Raw genomic sequence first — 16,945 nt, forward strand, 5'->3', positions numbered from 1 at the left:
TTGGGTATTTGTTTTTGCCTTCATGATTTAAAAGAACAGTAATAGCCGTCAGCTCTTTAAGTAAATACTCTGGCATAGAGATGATAAGAAAATAATTGAAACTCCCATGGTGATGGCATAAAAAGCTGTCAAGACTTATAGTCTGTTTGGAAACTGTCATAAAGTATGAAGAGCTTCACCATTAAAGTTACAGCTAATTCTTATGGAAAGTCTTACATAATGAAAACAACTTGCTACACTCAAATTAAACTCATTCGACAGTCTTAGTCATTGCTGATGTCTAAACCAGGTTCAGGTAAGTGTTCAAAGAGAAGAGCCGTGTAGTTACTGTGCAGCTACCTGATCTGAAACTAAAACAAGCAAGGCACCCATGCAAAAACAAACCTCAATTATGAATCCCCCTAGAAACATAAATCTGATAGCAGGTTGCCACAACCCCATTGACTCCTGTAATTACTCCAAAATGAAATGCATAGAAAAAAAGGAATAACATATCTTATGGTTGGTTGGTTAGTTGATAATGCCCTTGAAGATGAACCAAAAGTGAATGTGACTTGATGCGGTTTTAATTCTTTTTTGAGATGTTTACATTTTACAATTGTTTCTACGCTTTTTTTCTACTTATGTGCTTTAATGCTGCTGCAATGCAAACATTTCCCAAATTGGGATCAATAAAGTACATCTTGTCTTATCTGACTAGATCTACTTGAAATACATGGGAGAACAGTCGGTTTGAGTTTTTGCCTCCACTCACCCTTTGACCAGCTCCACCACGATGAAGTCGTTTCCGTCGCCGCTGTTAAACAGGAGGAGGCCGTCGGAGGAGGTGGTTTTGAACTGAAAGAAAAGGTGCATGGAGTAGTAGGCCTGCAGAGTGGTGAGGGTCACGTAGCTTGAGCGCGACTTGAAGGTCACGGGGTCGGCGATGATGTTCTTGAAGCCAATCATGGCGTTGAGCTCACAGTAATCAATGTCACCGTTTTTACAGAGGTCTATGTAGGCCATGCCGTTAAAGGAGAGGCTCTGGAGGTGGCCAATGAAGTTGGACGGCACCATGGACATGAAGCGCTTCTCTGTCACAATGCCCGTCTCAATGTTGTGGAACTCCAGCTGGGTGTGGTCGCCTGCCATTTGACCTTTGATCAGCAGACGAAGGAAGGGAGGGAAGGAGGGTGTTATTGGGGATATTTTACAATATAACTTTTGCAGACAAGTACAATACAGAACAGAACATTGTGTATGGCTAATAATAACATTTCTAATAAAGGCAAACAAGGCCCCTACAGACAGTGAATCTACATAATTTGGCTGTAAAATGAGCCTGTTGAGTTATTATCAAACTGTGTAGCCTATTTTAGATGTTTATTTAACCTAATTATCTTAGAAGATATGGTTTGAGAATCGTCTTGTGAATTTCTTTTGAATAAACGGCAACAAAAATGCATATTTTGTCCAAAATGGATAAGGGAGCATCAATAATGAAGAAACACAACAAAAAAAAGGCACTCTACAAAGCACAGTATTTGTAGAGAATACATTACTAGAGCATATGTCTTACCTAGAATCTGAGAGCAAAACAAATGTTATGGGTTAATTTAGATTTAAAGAATAATTATTCTGTGAAAGGAGAAGAGGGAGAAGTACCTTCCACAGGCTGCAGATCATCTACGGTCAGTTTCAAACTCTTGCCCCTCCTGAACACACGCACTGTGTGCCACTCATTATCGTTCACATTCTGACCCGCAAAAATAGTCTCTGGGCCTTTGCCTGCGGGACAGTCCAAACAGTGGTTAACAGATATTCATTCACACAAATCATATACATTTCAGACAGGCTGACAGACAGAAAAAGGGGCGCCGAAAGAGAGGCAGAGAGTATAAGTTAAGTTGTTTGACAGAAACAAAAAAACATTAAGGTAAACATAGTTAATGGTCCATAAAATACATCATTCTGACTTGCATTTGCTGTACTGGTCGCACCATTAGATATGGCATCACATTTCTGAATTGTCCCTGAACAACATTTTCCTCAAACTAAGAGGAGGGAGGCCATAATAAGGATGTCATATTATTATTAACAATATCCACACTAACTGTTTTCTGTAAATATATATGTTCTAATGAAACAGGGGATACTGAGTATTTTCATCATGGCTGGTCTCAGATTTCTTATGATAGCTCTTCCTTCCTTTGATGCCACTAGGGGGCAGTATCTAACTACTAAAAGGCTACTACGGAGAAAGGCACTAAACAATTGAGCATCACTCTCCATCTTGTTTACCTACGACAGAGCAACCCAGTATTTGATTCCTCTCATGCCCAGCGCATGACATGAAATAGAGATAAGGAAATAAATACTTGCATAATGGGAGCAATGTCCTTGGTGTTGAAAGAACCCATTAAAAGCAAAACAGGCAGTCCATTGTCCCTGGAAATCCGCTAATGCAGAAAACAGGAAATACCGAATGTGATTTTTATCAGCACCCTTTGAAAATAAATGGGTGTTTTGGACAACCCAGTCTCATGGCATTTTGTGTTCACCAACACGATTTTTTAATCTATTGATTCGTGTTCACCAACACGATTTTCTCCTTTTTTTCGTGTTGCACAGCACGATTTTAAAAGCAATGTATTTCTACTGGTAATGTGTTTCGTACCTGCAGCATGTCTTTTTCTCCGGTCGGGTCGTGGAAGACCGGAAGCTGTGTGGTTCATAAAAACATGTTCTTACTCAATATCAAGCCACAATTATTGCTTTTATTTTAAATCGTATAATGTCGGACTTTTGTAGCCGTCTGTGAGGAAAATAAATGGGGCTCAGAGCCTCAGAATACTGAAATCTGTAATTTTAAATCTTTTTTTCCTTCTAATTTGTTATTCTTTTCAAAATAACACACTGTTATTTACTCACCATTAACACACAATTATCCTTGCTTTTATTTATTGGTTTAATTCCATAATCTTTGGCTTTTTTGGTGTCCGTCAGGAACTGAATTTCAAAATAAAAATAACCGGAAACAGACGTAGGCCTCTAGGATTTTAGGATGGCCGAAGACACTACACTACCCATAATCCCCAGCTATCGTTTAGGACTACAGTCCCCGTGATTAATCTTCAAGCGCTGGGATTGGATGTTGGAGTGGCAGTGCGCCAAGGTTACGCCGAGCGTCAAACAGCTGTTTGAAATGGAACAAAACCACGCCAGACTATCCAAAACTGGAATCGAACGCCCCCCCCCCCCCCCCCCCCCCCCAGAACTACACATGCTGGCTATTGTGTTTCGCAAAATGTTCCATGGGACGTCTCTACTGAACGTTTTCGTGTTTCCCACAATTAGAAGTTGCCAGTATTAAACACATTGGTGTTATCAAATGTAAAACATATAATTAATAAATGGGTGAAAATCGCTTGTGTCCATAATGCGCGCAGCATTAATATATACCCACATGACAGCTCATTGTCACTCTAATTCTACTCCACAATTCAGAGGTTAACCTGATTGCCAAATGCCAACAATCAGGAGAGATATTTGATAGTTGGTGCTTGAGAAGACTAAACATTTATCTGCAATTTACATGAATGGAAACGAGTAATAAAGTATATTCATTACTCGTTATTCTCTACTAATAGTTCATTAAAGACTGTATAATGGTTTTTTTTGCACATCCCTTTCAAGATTTCAAGATTTTCAAAGGTTATTGACATATCATATACAAAACTACGGTGTGTGCAATGAATGAAAATCTTGGGTCACAGGTTCCTCAACAGCACATTACAAGACATCTATCAACATGGGTTTGTACCTCCACCATTAAACTGTCATATTCTGCACATTTCTTATACTATCTACATACATAAGAGCATAATTAATATGTATAATATCAGTTAAAATAAGTGCTTCAACATAGTTAACATTGCAGGAAAGCAATATATTAGACGTTAAGTACTTTGTCAGGCTTAATATTTATCTGTAGATACCCCCAAAGTTTTTTTCTTATTTAAAAGAGGACCTTAATCTAAAGTATTATTTAATGTTTAAATAAAGGTTAATTCGTTTTTCTGTTTTGCACATCCTTCTATTAATATCTTTGTACATCTGGCACTAAACTGTTTTATTGTAGAGATCACTTACAGTATCTTCTTGATTTTTTATATTCTATATTTTTATCACAGACCTTCTACTTTCCCCCTATGAAAGTATGTACTCCTAATATTTTTTTAATCAAATATAACACATAAAAACAATAATTCAATAACGTGCTTTAACCACTAGGCGGTGCACACAAGGTACACACAGCTTTAATAACTTTGTATTATTAGTGTAGGACACTTATGTATGTACAACATCTGAAGATGTGTAGTTTTATACATGTTTTCACATAATTGTATAGCTTATTGCTATACTATTTCAGACTCAGTATTTACATTCTTATATTCAAAGAAAATCAAAGTCCTTTTATATCAGCTGTGCACCGTTATGGTGTAAATATAACCTATCTACGAATTAGATCAAATATAAAAGTCAGCCGAATTAAGGTTGATACTGCAAGGAGACGTATTGTGTGAAGAGAAATTGAAGATGTTGTTTAATTGTTGATATATTTATGATTAACGTTAAGTATTCAGTTTCGGCGGCAGTTCTTCCAGTTTTTCCAAAGGTCTTCTCATCAGGGCTCTATAAATAAAGAACTACGGCAGTTCTGTAATATGTAATGCAGCCGGACCGTGTATTACAATGCCGTTATGTGATGACTTTCAAAGAGAAAAGCAAGAACACTCGGAATTAAGTATTATTTTATTCTTTTAAAATGTTTTCCGGATTTCATATCATATAAACACCAAATCCCAGCATGCATTGCGGCTAAAACATCCAATCAGCGAGCTTAAACCATAGCTGAGGATCTTGGGTAAACGCTAGAAATGCCTACGTCTGTCTCCGGTTATTTTTATTTTGAAATTCAGTTCCTGATGGAAGCCAACAAAGCCCGAGATTATGGAATTAAACCAATAAATAAAAGCAAGGATAATTGTGTGTTATTGATGAGTAAATAACAGTGTGTTATTTTGAAAAGAATAACAAATTAGAAGGAAAAAAAGATTTAAAAAATACAGATTTCAGTATTCTGAGGCTCTGAGCCCCATTTATTTTCCTCACAGACGGAAACAAAAGTCCGGCTTGATATTGAGCAAGAACATGTTTTTATGAACCACAGATTCCGGTCTTCCACGACCCGACCGGAGAAAAAGACGTGCTGCAGGCACGAAACACATTACCAGTAGAAATACATTGCTTTTAAAATCGTGCTGTGCAACACGAAAAAAAGGGGGAAATCGTGTTGGTGAACACGAATCAATAGATTAAAAATCGTGTTGGTGAACACGAAATGCCATGAGACTGGGTTGGTTTTGGAATAAGCAGCTGGTAGGAGGTAGCAAATATCGTCAGTTACCAAAACTACACAAAGTCTAAGGCACATGTTGAATCCATAAATCATCCCATTTAACTGAAAATGTAACTATATAATATACATAATAATAATAATAATAATAATAATAATAATAATAATATAAACCTCTGAGTCCTTCATTGACTCCTGAAAACATACATTTTGCATTAAGTGTGTCAGTGCTAGAGGGCAGTAATAGAGATGTCAAACAGGATCAAGGTGCCAAATCCTCAAGGAGAGTTAATCAGATTTAGAATCACAGATAAATGATCTCATTAGCAGCAACTAACAAAATCTCCGAAGATACACTCCTGCATTGAGAAACCCAACAATGGTCCAATTGGGGCAACACATCATTATTTCATGTAGCCTCCCTCCATCTCAGAGCATCTTGGGATTGCAGTGTATCTCTGATGTTCCCCTGATGTGCACACATAACCAAACCGGCCAATAAGGACAGACCACTGTGACCGATTTAAAATCCCCAGACCCTGCAAACCTTGCCCACAGCAGGAAGTATTTCAGATGGGAGCCATCTATACCCTGCACCCATTTATGGCTATTTATTTCCTCCTTTTCTGCAATCTTCAAAGACTCGATGCAATGTGTATATGCAAATCTGAGGGTGCCAAAGCATTGGGACACACTCAATCTCAGAGGCACAGTTCTGCTTTGTAAGCACTAAACACTAACACCGGGGCAGGATTGAAACCAGACGACTGGCGAGGGATTAAGGGGGAGAGATATGAAATAATGGGATGGAGTTGGACTTGAAAGCATGCTTGATCTTTGCCTTCCATCATCCAGTCCTTGTTGCTCTCCAAGGAGGAAATTAAGGAAAAGGGGAAAGGAGGTCAATCGTATTAAGGAGCACATAGCTGCACAACATCCACCACTGTAGGGCCTGGGTTTACAGTCTGTGGTCCAAACAGCCAGCTGCTGGCCAGACATTAAGGTCCTTCAGACCACTGTCGGTCGCGTCCAGCCCTCTCTGCTGCCCTCACTGATGGTGATCTATCTGCAGTGATGGATCTACAGTGATCCCTCCATGCTTCATTGACTTTGAGCCCAAGGGAACAGTGGAGAAGTGTGGCACAGGGCAGCATGAGAAGATGTGATTATCCAGTCAATCAGCTGTGGCTGGCTGGATGACAGGCCAGATACTGGTGTTGCCTGCCCAGACACTGTGACTCACCCCTTTCGGGGGGGGGGGGGGGGGGGGGGGGGGGGACTCACTGACCAAGCAGCAGGACACCACTGCTGGATTACCGTCAACACAGAGATCAGAGTCCAGCGCACATGGCAAGGAAAGCAGGCTACAAAGTGAGGCAACCTGCTGAACTAATCAATGGTTTGCTAACTATAAAGCCATTGTTTAGGCAAGCAGAGATTACATAGTGTAAAAACAATAAATGACGATCAATAATAATCAGCAGTTTGTGGGCATTTACATTTATGACTGCTCAATACGAAACATGTTGGATTGGTTTTTTGAACACGGCTCAATTTAACGCAAAAGGATAACAGCATATTTGAGCAATAACGGCGTAACTATCTCATGATAACTACCTGCTGCCTGACAGGAAAGTCAATCAGCATGCTGGAGCTTTGGGGGATGTCAGCGTTTACTCCCAGCTTTTTATTTAAGCAGCTGATGTTTGTTGCAAGGACCACTGAGCCAACATGTTAGCCTCTTTATCTAGCTAATTCAGTGCAACCATAAAGAACATCCACATAATTGCTCTTTAATTTTAAGCACCTCACTGTTCTTTCTCCTCACTTGGTACTCCTGTTTATATTGGTGTAGAAAAATACAGCAGCAAGGTTTATCTACAATTGAGGCTGGTGGATTGTCTTATTTGAGGTAATATGATTTTTCTTTGCGGAATTCTTTGCTTAAAACTTTTAAAGATTTGAAATGTTGTCCGTTTATTTTGTTACACATTTAATATTGAGGGTGTAGTGGGGTCCAATATGAATAACAGCATCCTAATTTGCTCATCCTGGTCATTTACTTATGGTCACTAACTACCTTATTGATATATGTTTTCATAAGGGGGGTTTTATCTTTAGGTAGACTTATATTCACAATAATATATCCCTGAATAACCTCAAATCAATATGTGTGTTCAACCTAGTCACAGCATTTTAGCAATACACTGAGAAATAGTAAATATGTTGAATAAAGAGCTTGCAACAAATATTAGCAGTCATAAAAACAGTGGTCTTCAAACAAGCATTAGTGTGAGACGAAGACTATGGAATTAATGGCAATTTAGTGTAATTATTTCAGCCGATCAGGCAGCAGGTATGTACATATCCATGTATGTATCCTCCCCTTGAATCAACCTTGCATCTATTATTTCTTACATATACACAGGCAAAATATGAATGTAAAAGAGTCTTTCACAGTAAATAAGTCAAAAACGATACTTTGATGCGCCGAAAGCATCAATTATAAGAGAAAAGATGCCTGAGATGTTACCAAAGGTCATTGAGAGACTAATAACATGACACTTCCCTTATGGATACACTTTACATTTTGATTATACTGCAGTTCAAGCTAATGAATAATATAAGGGCCAGAATATCACACGAAAAGAAGAGAAAAAGCCAAGCTGTCACAATATATTTTTGGTTCATATTTTCAGTTTGTTGTCACTCAGTCTCTGTTAACAGTGTTTAAGTGGAAGTGGCAGTGTGCTCTTCAGACAGCTCTGGGCAGCCCCAGGGAGCCGGCTCTCTAATTGACAGTGATGTGTTCTTTGAGTCGGTGCTGAAATTCTTCATCCACCGAGTTGTCCGGAGCTGCAGCGCCTGACAAGACACATTAATTAACACCGGAAAAAAAGAGGACGAAAATAAGACGGAGAAAAATAATAACCTATATAAAAGGATTAAGTACTTCATAAGTGGAAATGCACTGGCTCAACAGTTCTTAGAACTTCAATTAAACATTTTCTTATGACACAATTAGGTCTGGATGTATTAAAGGAAAGATTGCTGTTTTATGTTTTATTTCCTTCTTTAATTAACTTAAAACATTCACTTTCCCTATGGCATTATATTAAATGTTAATGGAATCAAAATATTTTACTTTGAATTCTGTGTTAGTTATGCGTCCAAACCATCTTTCTATCTATACAAATAATCTTATGGCAAAATATCATTTAAGACTATTATTTGAATTTATAAAAAAGGGACTGAACTAATAAGTGAACATCCTAAAGATTGCTCACTTTTTGATGTACCTTCAACCAGTACCAGTTTACACTACTGCCACAACTATTTTGGTTAAACGATGCTAGTTACTACTGTAAATGGAATTGGATACTATGAGTACAAATAAATAAAGAACTGAAGATAGAAAAAACAAAGTGGAAAATATTCGTACAACAACCACTGGAGTCCATGTATGCGCTGCTGATAACGCCTCTGTGCCATCCTCTTAAACCAAGAATGACCTTTTAAAGCTTTGGATGGGGGAATTAGAGCTCAGAGCTTTTTGTTTGCATACACAAACAAGGGATGCAATGCAAGACGCATGAGCAATGCTATTTAGCATTTAGAAAGGTGTTAAGAAGGGCTGGCTCACAGAAGCATGTCTAGAGATCACATCATGTGATTCTGTGCAGAGGCGTTTGTTGTGCAAATCTCCGCTTCTCATCAGGGAGTGACCTTCAAATGCTGTAACACTCCACAGACACACAAACAGATCCAACACTTTCAGAGAGAACTGTGTGTCCTTACAGTATTTATACTATGTGACTGTCACTTCTATTATAGAGCTTAAACTGTGTAATTTCACCTTGTATTTATATTGGTACTGAGAGTATGTCTGTCACTTCGGAATAATTAAACAGGAAGAGGGCTCACGTATTATGACTCCAGAGAAGTAATTATTAATTCATCACTGTTCCTGAATAAGGAATGGCAGGGTTTTTTACCTCCCAAAATATTGCAATGTAACCCCTTTTAGAAACACGCACATACACAAACAGAGATATCCTCCATGAAAATCACAACAAGATCTATCCTCTCTCTCTCCCTCCCTCCTCATCCCTTTCTTTCTGCTCTGTGAGGCAGGTTAATGACAATAATAAAATCACACTCTGTATTTCCTCTTTGCCTTGAATGGCCTCATCAATTTACAACCAGCGTGAAATACTGAAGTAGAAAAAAAAAGAATTGCTAGGGGGAGACAAGGAAATCATGCATGTCTAAAATACCTGCACTCCCAAAGCATGCGTTTTATATTAGCCTAAACTCAGGAGTGAAATGGATCGTTAATTAGAAACAACTCAGTGTGTATGATCACAGCTGACTGCCATATTTGGGTTTGTCATTATTTCAAGCCTCCCTCCATGTCCTCCCTACTGCTCATCATTGTCCTGGACAACACCCGGCATTTATTATGCTCCGATAGCTCTCAGACTCAGTATGACAAAATGTAACGTATATGTCAATGCAAACTGCAAGTCAGACATGTTTCATTGCACATCGGAAATCGCATTTTCACAGCTTAACGATCGTTTAATGTCAGTATCAAATTAAAATGGCTTAACAGAGAAAATTGTAAACATGGATACGTAAAAGACTTTTAGAAAAATAAAACATGAATATCTTGAAACAGCAAGAGTTAGAGAAGAATAAGAAAGGTGAACAGTAACTTACTGGAGGTACAGTTAATCCTGATACAATCTAGACGGGGAAGAATAGATGAGAGATAAATTCATCTTTCAATGTTACAGCTGCAGACATGATTAAAGCATACAGTCCACCCCTCTGGGGACACACACACGGACACTCTCCGTCCTCTGATGCTCTCACCCGCGGCCCCGAGCTGCAGCGAGCTGGTGAAAGCTCTGCAGTGGAGCGGCGCCAGAGGGGCACATCATGGCTTACACTACATGTTCCAGCAATGTAGAACAGAGAGTGACGAGAACCGAGGTTATGTTCATGACATTGTTTGTATTGCTATATTTTCTTCCAATAGCCAGACGCAAAGTTTAACATCTGGGAGATTTACGTTGAAAGGATAAGATCTTCTATACAGTATGAGAGCATCAGATTCTGGTGAGGGTCAGACAGGGCCAGGAGGAAGCTTTTCCCTTTTAGGCTACATTATTTTACCTTTTACTCAACTACAACAATTAGAACTTATATTACCTGGTAATGTTACATTATACATTTGACTTCTGGACATATTTAAAGTAGGTCAAATTAACTTGAACTCAACCAGAATTAAAATGCTGCTTACGTGGAAATGTAATTTGTTTTAGCTGTTTGACTTTTGATACTTTGAATTTATCAGCATGTTATACTTATGTACTCTTTTATTTACTAAGTTAAATTTGAAGAATTTTGTTTTACTTATAACTTTTACCAATATGGTATTGTTAATTTTATGCAAATGAATGATCTGATAATGTTTCCAGCAGAATATAAAGTAGGTGGAATTTCATCGCAACTATTTGAAAATGCTACTCTGTCTAATTATTCAGTTACAATAACATATAATACATAATTATTTAAACAGTCATATTCAATCTACTTGAAGTAAAATAACATATTACTTCCATAAGTGAAAACTAGTAGAGGTAACACTATTATTGATTTTTATTTTTTCAACTAACAAAAGTCTTGATCATACTTCAACAGCTATAGTTGACATTAGACTTAGAGTCAATACAATAACAAGCTAATCTTCTAGCGTACATCAATGGGATCTTGACTTCCACTTTTTTACCTCTCTGTTTCTTAGGCTTAGCTCATGTTGTGCTCTGAGAAAGGTGACCCAGATTGAGCTCCCTCCTTCCCATTTGGCCCTGCCTGTCGTGTGTTGTCAACCACAGCAGAAAAGTGGTCGCAAACAGCCAGAGACCAGCACTAGCCTACCCGAACAGGGAATGCTCTGCTTTTGTTTAAGGAGGGACGGAGAAGACAGGCTTCAGCGGCTGATGGCTGGGGACAAACTCTACTCTTAAAAGTGTCAAATATAATTCAAAGGAAAACAAAACATGGCATCCTGTTGTTTTCATTAGAGGGCAATCCTTTGAATTCTCAGTTATTCGACTTGTCAGCCCTGTCCGTGTGTGGCGCTGTTGTCTTCCAGGGCGGGACACATGCTTCCTTGTGTTTGACAGTAGACACAGTCTACTGTCTACTTTGTATGCACAGCTATTCAGCAGCGCTTAGGAAGCCCATTTCTGTTTAGCCAGTGGAAAGGAGAAATAGATGGCTATCATTTGTGCAGCATTGCTCCGTTTGAGAGATATTAAACTTTCACAGGCATCATTGGATTCTTTCCTGAGCAAATAAGGACATATAAACACACTCGCACTGACTCTTATATTTTGTCCTCAATTTTCTTTTTGTTACGGGCAAGTGTGCTCATTTAAGTGACAGTTGCTGATTTCTGTGAATTAGGTGCAAAAGGTGATGATTTCAGGGCATTGATTGGCCACAACTCATAAATATTGGCTTACTGATAGGTAATAACTTATATTACAAATTTTTAGAATGATTAGATCTCAAAGAATGATGACTGGATGTGTTTGAAATGAAATGAGGAAGGAATAGAGCAGTGTTTGAACTGTCAGGGCATTTTCCTATAGAGCAATACACATGTACGGATGCTGATTTGAGGTCAGCTGATGGATTGGGCAGCGAGCATTCCCTGCTGGGCAACGACATGTGTGTGCTCAACTGGCAGTGAGCGGAGAGCCGCAGACTTTTGGCATTGAAAGTCTTTACACCTCCTCCTTCTTTTCAAAATATGTATATGTGTGAGTGTGGGAGAGAGTGTGTGTGTGACATATGATGGCTTTGCTGCAGCGGTCGGTGCAATGTCCGAGGCGTTACCTAAGTTGACAGTCAGGCGGACCCGGCCGCTCTCCAGCTCCAGACGCAGGGTGTCAGCAGAGTCCCGAGATGTGGTGGCTATTAGGATGCCATAGGCTCGCTGGGATCGGAAGCGCAGAGACACGTCCTCGGCTTCTGTGTGCATCACCACTGGCAGCTGGACCTTCATAAACTTGCTGCCGTCGTAGCTGAGGATGGTCGCCTCTGCAAAGAGAATGAGGAGGAAAACAACATCAGGAATAGCAGTACAATGGAATGTAGCAGTTTTACGCTGTACCAATGTCTCTTCATGTCAGTTCAGCTTTTAATTACGTCCTTGTGGATATCATTTAATGATAATATAATGTAACTTTATATTTCAAGTACAGCTATGTAATTTATAGGGCTGCCCCATCTTAATTGATTAGTTGGCTAAAGCTTGTTATGGTTTAATAGCCCTTTTTTATGCCTTTTTCCTGCATTTTCAAGAAAATGATGAGACATTCTTGGTAAACACACGATTTAAAGTTGTTACTGAATGAAAGGGAAATAATGTTTTGCAGATTAAAAAATACAACCCATTAGTAAAAAGAAATGTATGAATGTTAATCGACTCAATCTCTTTAGTCAACGAAACCCCTAGTGAACTGGTCAAACACACAGTGAGATATCCTATTATGTGTCTGTTGGAAAAATGCACTCACATACTGAATACTGCAATACAAGCTTTGCAGCAACAAACCTAGCAGCCTGCACTGACTTGACATCCAGCATTCAGTTCATTCATAGAGGAATGATAATGAAGTTGACAAACACAGAGACGACTACGGGCTTCCAGGAGTGTCTGTGGGTGTGATTATGAGACATACAGTTTGTTAGGGAAGAAAACTCTGTCTCACTGACATAGGACACCCCATCTGACCGCAGATGGATCCAACAACTATACTACTCAAATTACTGAAGACAAAACAAAGAAATCAATGGGTAGATTCCAAACTCTGAAATGCTGTGTACAGATATGTCATCCAAGAGCAGTGTGTACAGGATATGCCATATGTCTAGCATCCCATTACACCGTGTACTACAGCTGACAGCTACCCAATCTCCCTCCAAAGTCTGAGTCCTGTCTTCTCTGGGCCAATTTAGTAGGTGCCTTCAATCCAACAAAAATGAAAAGAGTCTCCATCTATATATATGTAGGTCTGTACTCCCCAGTTTCTCTATAGCTGTTCTTCACCTCACACTTGGCGGGTGATTTGCTGAGGAGCCAAGGAAGTGCAGTGTTGAATGTGAAGTTGTAAGGAAAGGGACTTCTAGTTCTTGATAAAGCAGAAAAAGCATAGAGAAATCAGCTAAACAGGACTGTACAACTACTGTATGAAATGGTACATCCTATCATAATAGTAAAAAACATTGCATTTTTAAAAACAAACCAATACAATCTCACTGCAAAAGGAATATATAGGAAACTCTCAATCAATACAAAGTACAAAAGTTAATGTAAAGAAGAAAAAGAAGCCTTGCATCCGCTATTTGTATCTCCAATGTTATAGGGACAAACTACAAAAAGGTACAAATTGATATTGACTGAGGAAAAAAAGAAAGCGGCGAAAGAATTGTAATAGCCTGTGGACCCTGAATATTGAGCTTCTGCTCAGGGTGACTGCATTTACTCAAAGCATTAGGCAGCCATCTGGAGAAATGAAGGGGAGATTGTTTAACGCTGGCAGGGGGTTGTAACAGCATTTCCGGTAGTGTAACTAAACCATAACCCAATAACAAAGCCATTACTGCAGCTGTAGTGCTGAGACAGATAGAATCCAAGTTGGAGAGATGGAGAGTGGTGGGGGCTATAGAGTACAAATGTACACACACCACCTCATCACCACTTCCTCATCACACAGAGCCAATGTCACATCCATCCCCTGGGATGACTCCGTCATATTCCTCACCCAAATCCAATTTCTCCACGCCCTCCTGGGGTCTGCTGCAGATGACAGGGGTGTGTGACAAATAAGTTTTCACTGCTAAACTGTCTGCTTCCTGCCAGGCAGCTAAAGCAAAGAGCTGCATTTAGACAGTGTTAGCAGATGCCAGCAAAAACGGAGCCCCTAATACTTGAAAAATGTTTGTCAATGCAATATTGGCTAGTACTTAGACCATGTGAAAGAAGTTTCTAGTAGCAGCAAGTATTGAACTTATTCTTGATATATTATTGATAACTATAGTTTATACTGTAAACATATAGACAGTAAGTGTCTGTTGTTCCGGTGTATGTTTACGCTGGGAAGATGAGCCATGAAAATCATTGATGCTATAAACCGTGATGGACGGATCCAAGTGCTGCACTGTATATTATTTCTACTGAAGTACAAACCTTACCCCCTTTAAAAATGCATCGTTCTAAAATCGGATCCACTATAATTGTGACAATGCGCCCAAGGTAAAATTAGGAAGCAAAATCAAATATATGCATTGATAATAAAAATGTGCTCTCTGCTTTAAAAGCGTATAGTATTTTGGTAAACGCCGTTTGTTAACTGATTTCAACAATACAGCATGGAGTCTGGTCATTGGGAATAAACAGCTGCAAAGAAAAGTAATTATGTGATAAACACTTTACAACATCTCGTAAATGTAAAGACAATTTCACTCGTGAATAATCTGGACTTTTTCTTTTTACGAATGAACGGATCAAATTATTCACAACTGTGGTAGATATTTATTATAAGATGTCAACTCTGCTTAAATTCATATAAGAGATTGTTCAAAATTCAGTAAATAAGGAAAGTCGGAATAAAGATTGAAATATGGGATGACATGTGGGGGAATCATTACCTGATGCAAAGTGAGCACCTGTCACAAATCCAATCCTGGAAGCGCAGTCATTTTTAATGGCACTCCCGTGTTTAATATCCGAATAAATTGAGAGGACTGAAGCTGGAGCTTCTGTCTGAGATAAGCCAATGGGAAGCTGTCAGAGAGGAGATGGAGACCACCAACAATAAACCAACCCATCATATTATGTATTATAAAGCACAAGACAACATCGTTTTCAGATTTTTAAAAGAAACAGAGGCGATTGGGTTGGGGGGGCAAACTCTCAGAGAAGTAACAAATGAGGCTGTAATTCCAATGAGTGGGAGTTATGGCAGCCAGGCAGGCACACGGTCCCCCCTTCTTTCTCCCCGAGGAGAGGAGGCTTTGCAGACAGGGAGAGCTGTCAGCTGCATGTCACAGGATTGTGAAGCCCACAGGATCAGGGCGTCAGGCCCAATTCAAAATTTGCCGGAAAACACCTGCCAAAGGGCTTTTGGAAAATGTTTTCATGGCTCTGAGATATCATAAATAATTCAAAGCTGCTCATGTCTTCTTCAGTGCAGCCTTTGAGTAGTTTGTATATACAATCCAAATAATGGACTCACTGGTATTAAATGTGTGAAAACAACCTGGCAGCTGAGTGAATTTCCAAAGGGAAACCATTCTCTATTCAGAAAGAAACAACATCAATAGAGGCCAACTTCACATCTGCTGCCCTGTGACGATATGGCCCCCTTTATTAGGGCCACGAAATGAGAGCAAAGATAGAAAATGGATCAGTGTGTCTACTGCAGTGGTGCTACGTGCGACTTCAGCTCGTGCTCTCAAGAATACATGTGAGTGCCAAGATGGTAAAGATTTAGAATGAGGTTTTTCAGCCCATTGAGACTATTAAAAAGGAGCATTCCCTCCAGGTTTATTGATTTGCAAGTCAAGCTTCAGTCTTTGGTCTTAGCTGTTCTCTAAAGGTTTCTCAACATACCTATTATAACAAGTTGTAGAAATCAGAAATACAAAGCCGTAATCTGCAGCTTATACGCACTGTATTCCTTTGACAAAGGCTTAGAGGTTTCGTAAGTTCCTTTGGGTCTGTAAACAAACAAAAATTTGAAAATCAGGCCCCTGACATTGTTCAAACTGTCAGGTGTTCCGTTGTTCATCCAATTTTCAGCACACCTGTGAACATCGCTTAAGGCACGAGGCAACCAGTCTTTTCTAATTTTTACTATATTAAAGATTGTTGACGAACACACAGTATGCTGTCAAAAATAAACCGTGATAGACGGATCCAAGTGCTGCACTGTATATTATTTCTACTGAAGTACAAACCTTACCCCCTTTAACAGCATACACACAGTATGCTGTCAAAAAGCATGGTTAAAACCTCTTTTAATGCTAAACTCAGCCATAATACCCTTTGAGGGCATTATTATGCAATAACATTCTGCACATGACTTATCTAACGTGCAAAGTCAGCAGGTTGTATGTGTGTATAGCCGATGTGGTGTACAGTGACTTGTGTATTGACATGTATATACATCTTCAACATCTATCTATATTCGATGTGCGTATCTGTAAGCACGTCCATCTGCAGCAGCCTGTGCATGTGGTATAGTGCAGCTGCTGTCAGTGTAGGAATCCAGCATGTCATGTCTCGTTAGGGAATACGTGCATGTGCTGCAACGCACCTAATACACCATCTGGGAGGCTGCCTTAGCCTCACACTGCAAGACTAATATTTGGGCTAATTAGCAACTCGAGGAACAATGAAGGGGAAGACATTTGGGATGCAAGGGGGAAAATTGCTTTGTATGCTTAATTAAAATCTCTCAAAAT

At 39.3% G+C, this 16,945-nt stretch overlaps 1 protein-coding gene across 22 annotated transcripts in view; it reads right to left on the reverse strand.

Annotated features, from left to right (window-relative positions):
• LOC307043663 (neurexin-1a-like) overlaps positions 1–16,945 on the reverse strand; it is a 248,197-nt gene that overhangs the window by 130,135 nt on the left and 101,117 nt on the right. For 17 of the 22 annotated variants that reach the window (XM_079688295.1, XM_079688283.1, XM_079688282.1 and 14 more), the window contains 4 exons: positions 12,311–12,514; positions 10,121–10,147; positions 1,645–1,767; positions 755–1,136 (listed from right to left, as the gene is read on the reverse strand). In XM_079688295.1, coding sequence (XP_079544421.1) covers positions 755–1,136; positions 1,645–1,767; positions 10,121–10,147; positions 12,311–12,514 — 736 coding nt within the window. The remainder of the gene's footprint in view (positions 1–754; positions 1,137–1,644; positions 1,768–10,120; positions 10,148–12,310; positions 12,515–16,945) is intronic. The other 5 variants (XM_079688285.1, XM_079688296.1, XM_079688284.1 and 2 more) reach the window with 1 other exon arrangement.

The sequence above is a fragment of the Notothenia rossii genome, assembly GCF_949606895.1.
Source record: "Notothenia rossii genome assembly, chromosome: 6".
Classification (NCBI taxonomy): domain Eukaryota; kingdom Metazoa; phylum Chordata; class Actinopteri; order Perciformes; family Nototheniidae; genus Notothenia; species Notothenia rossii.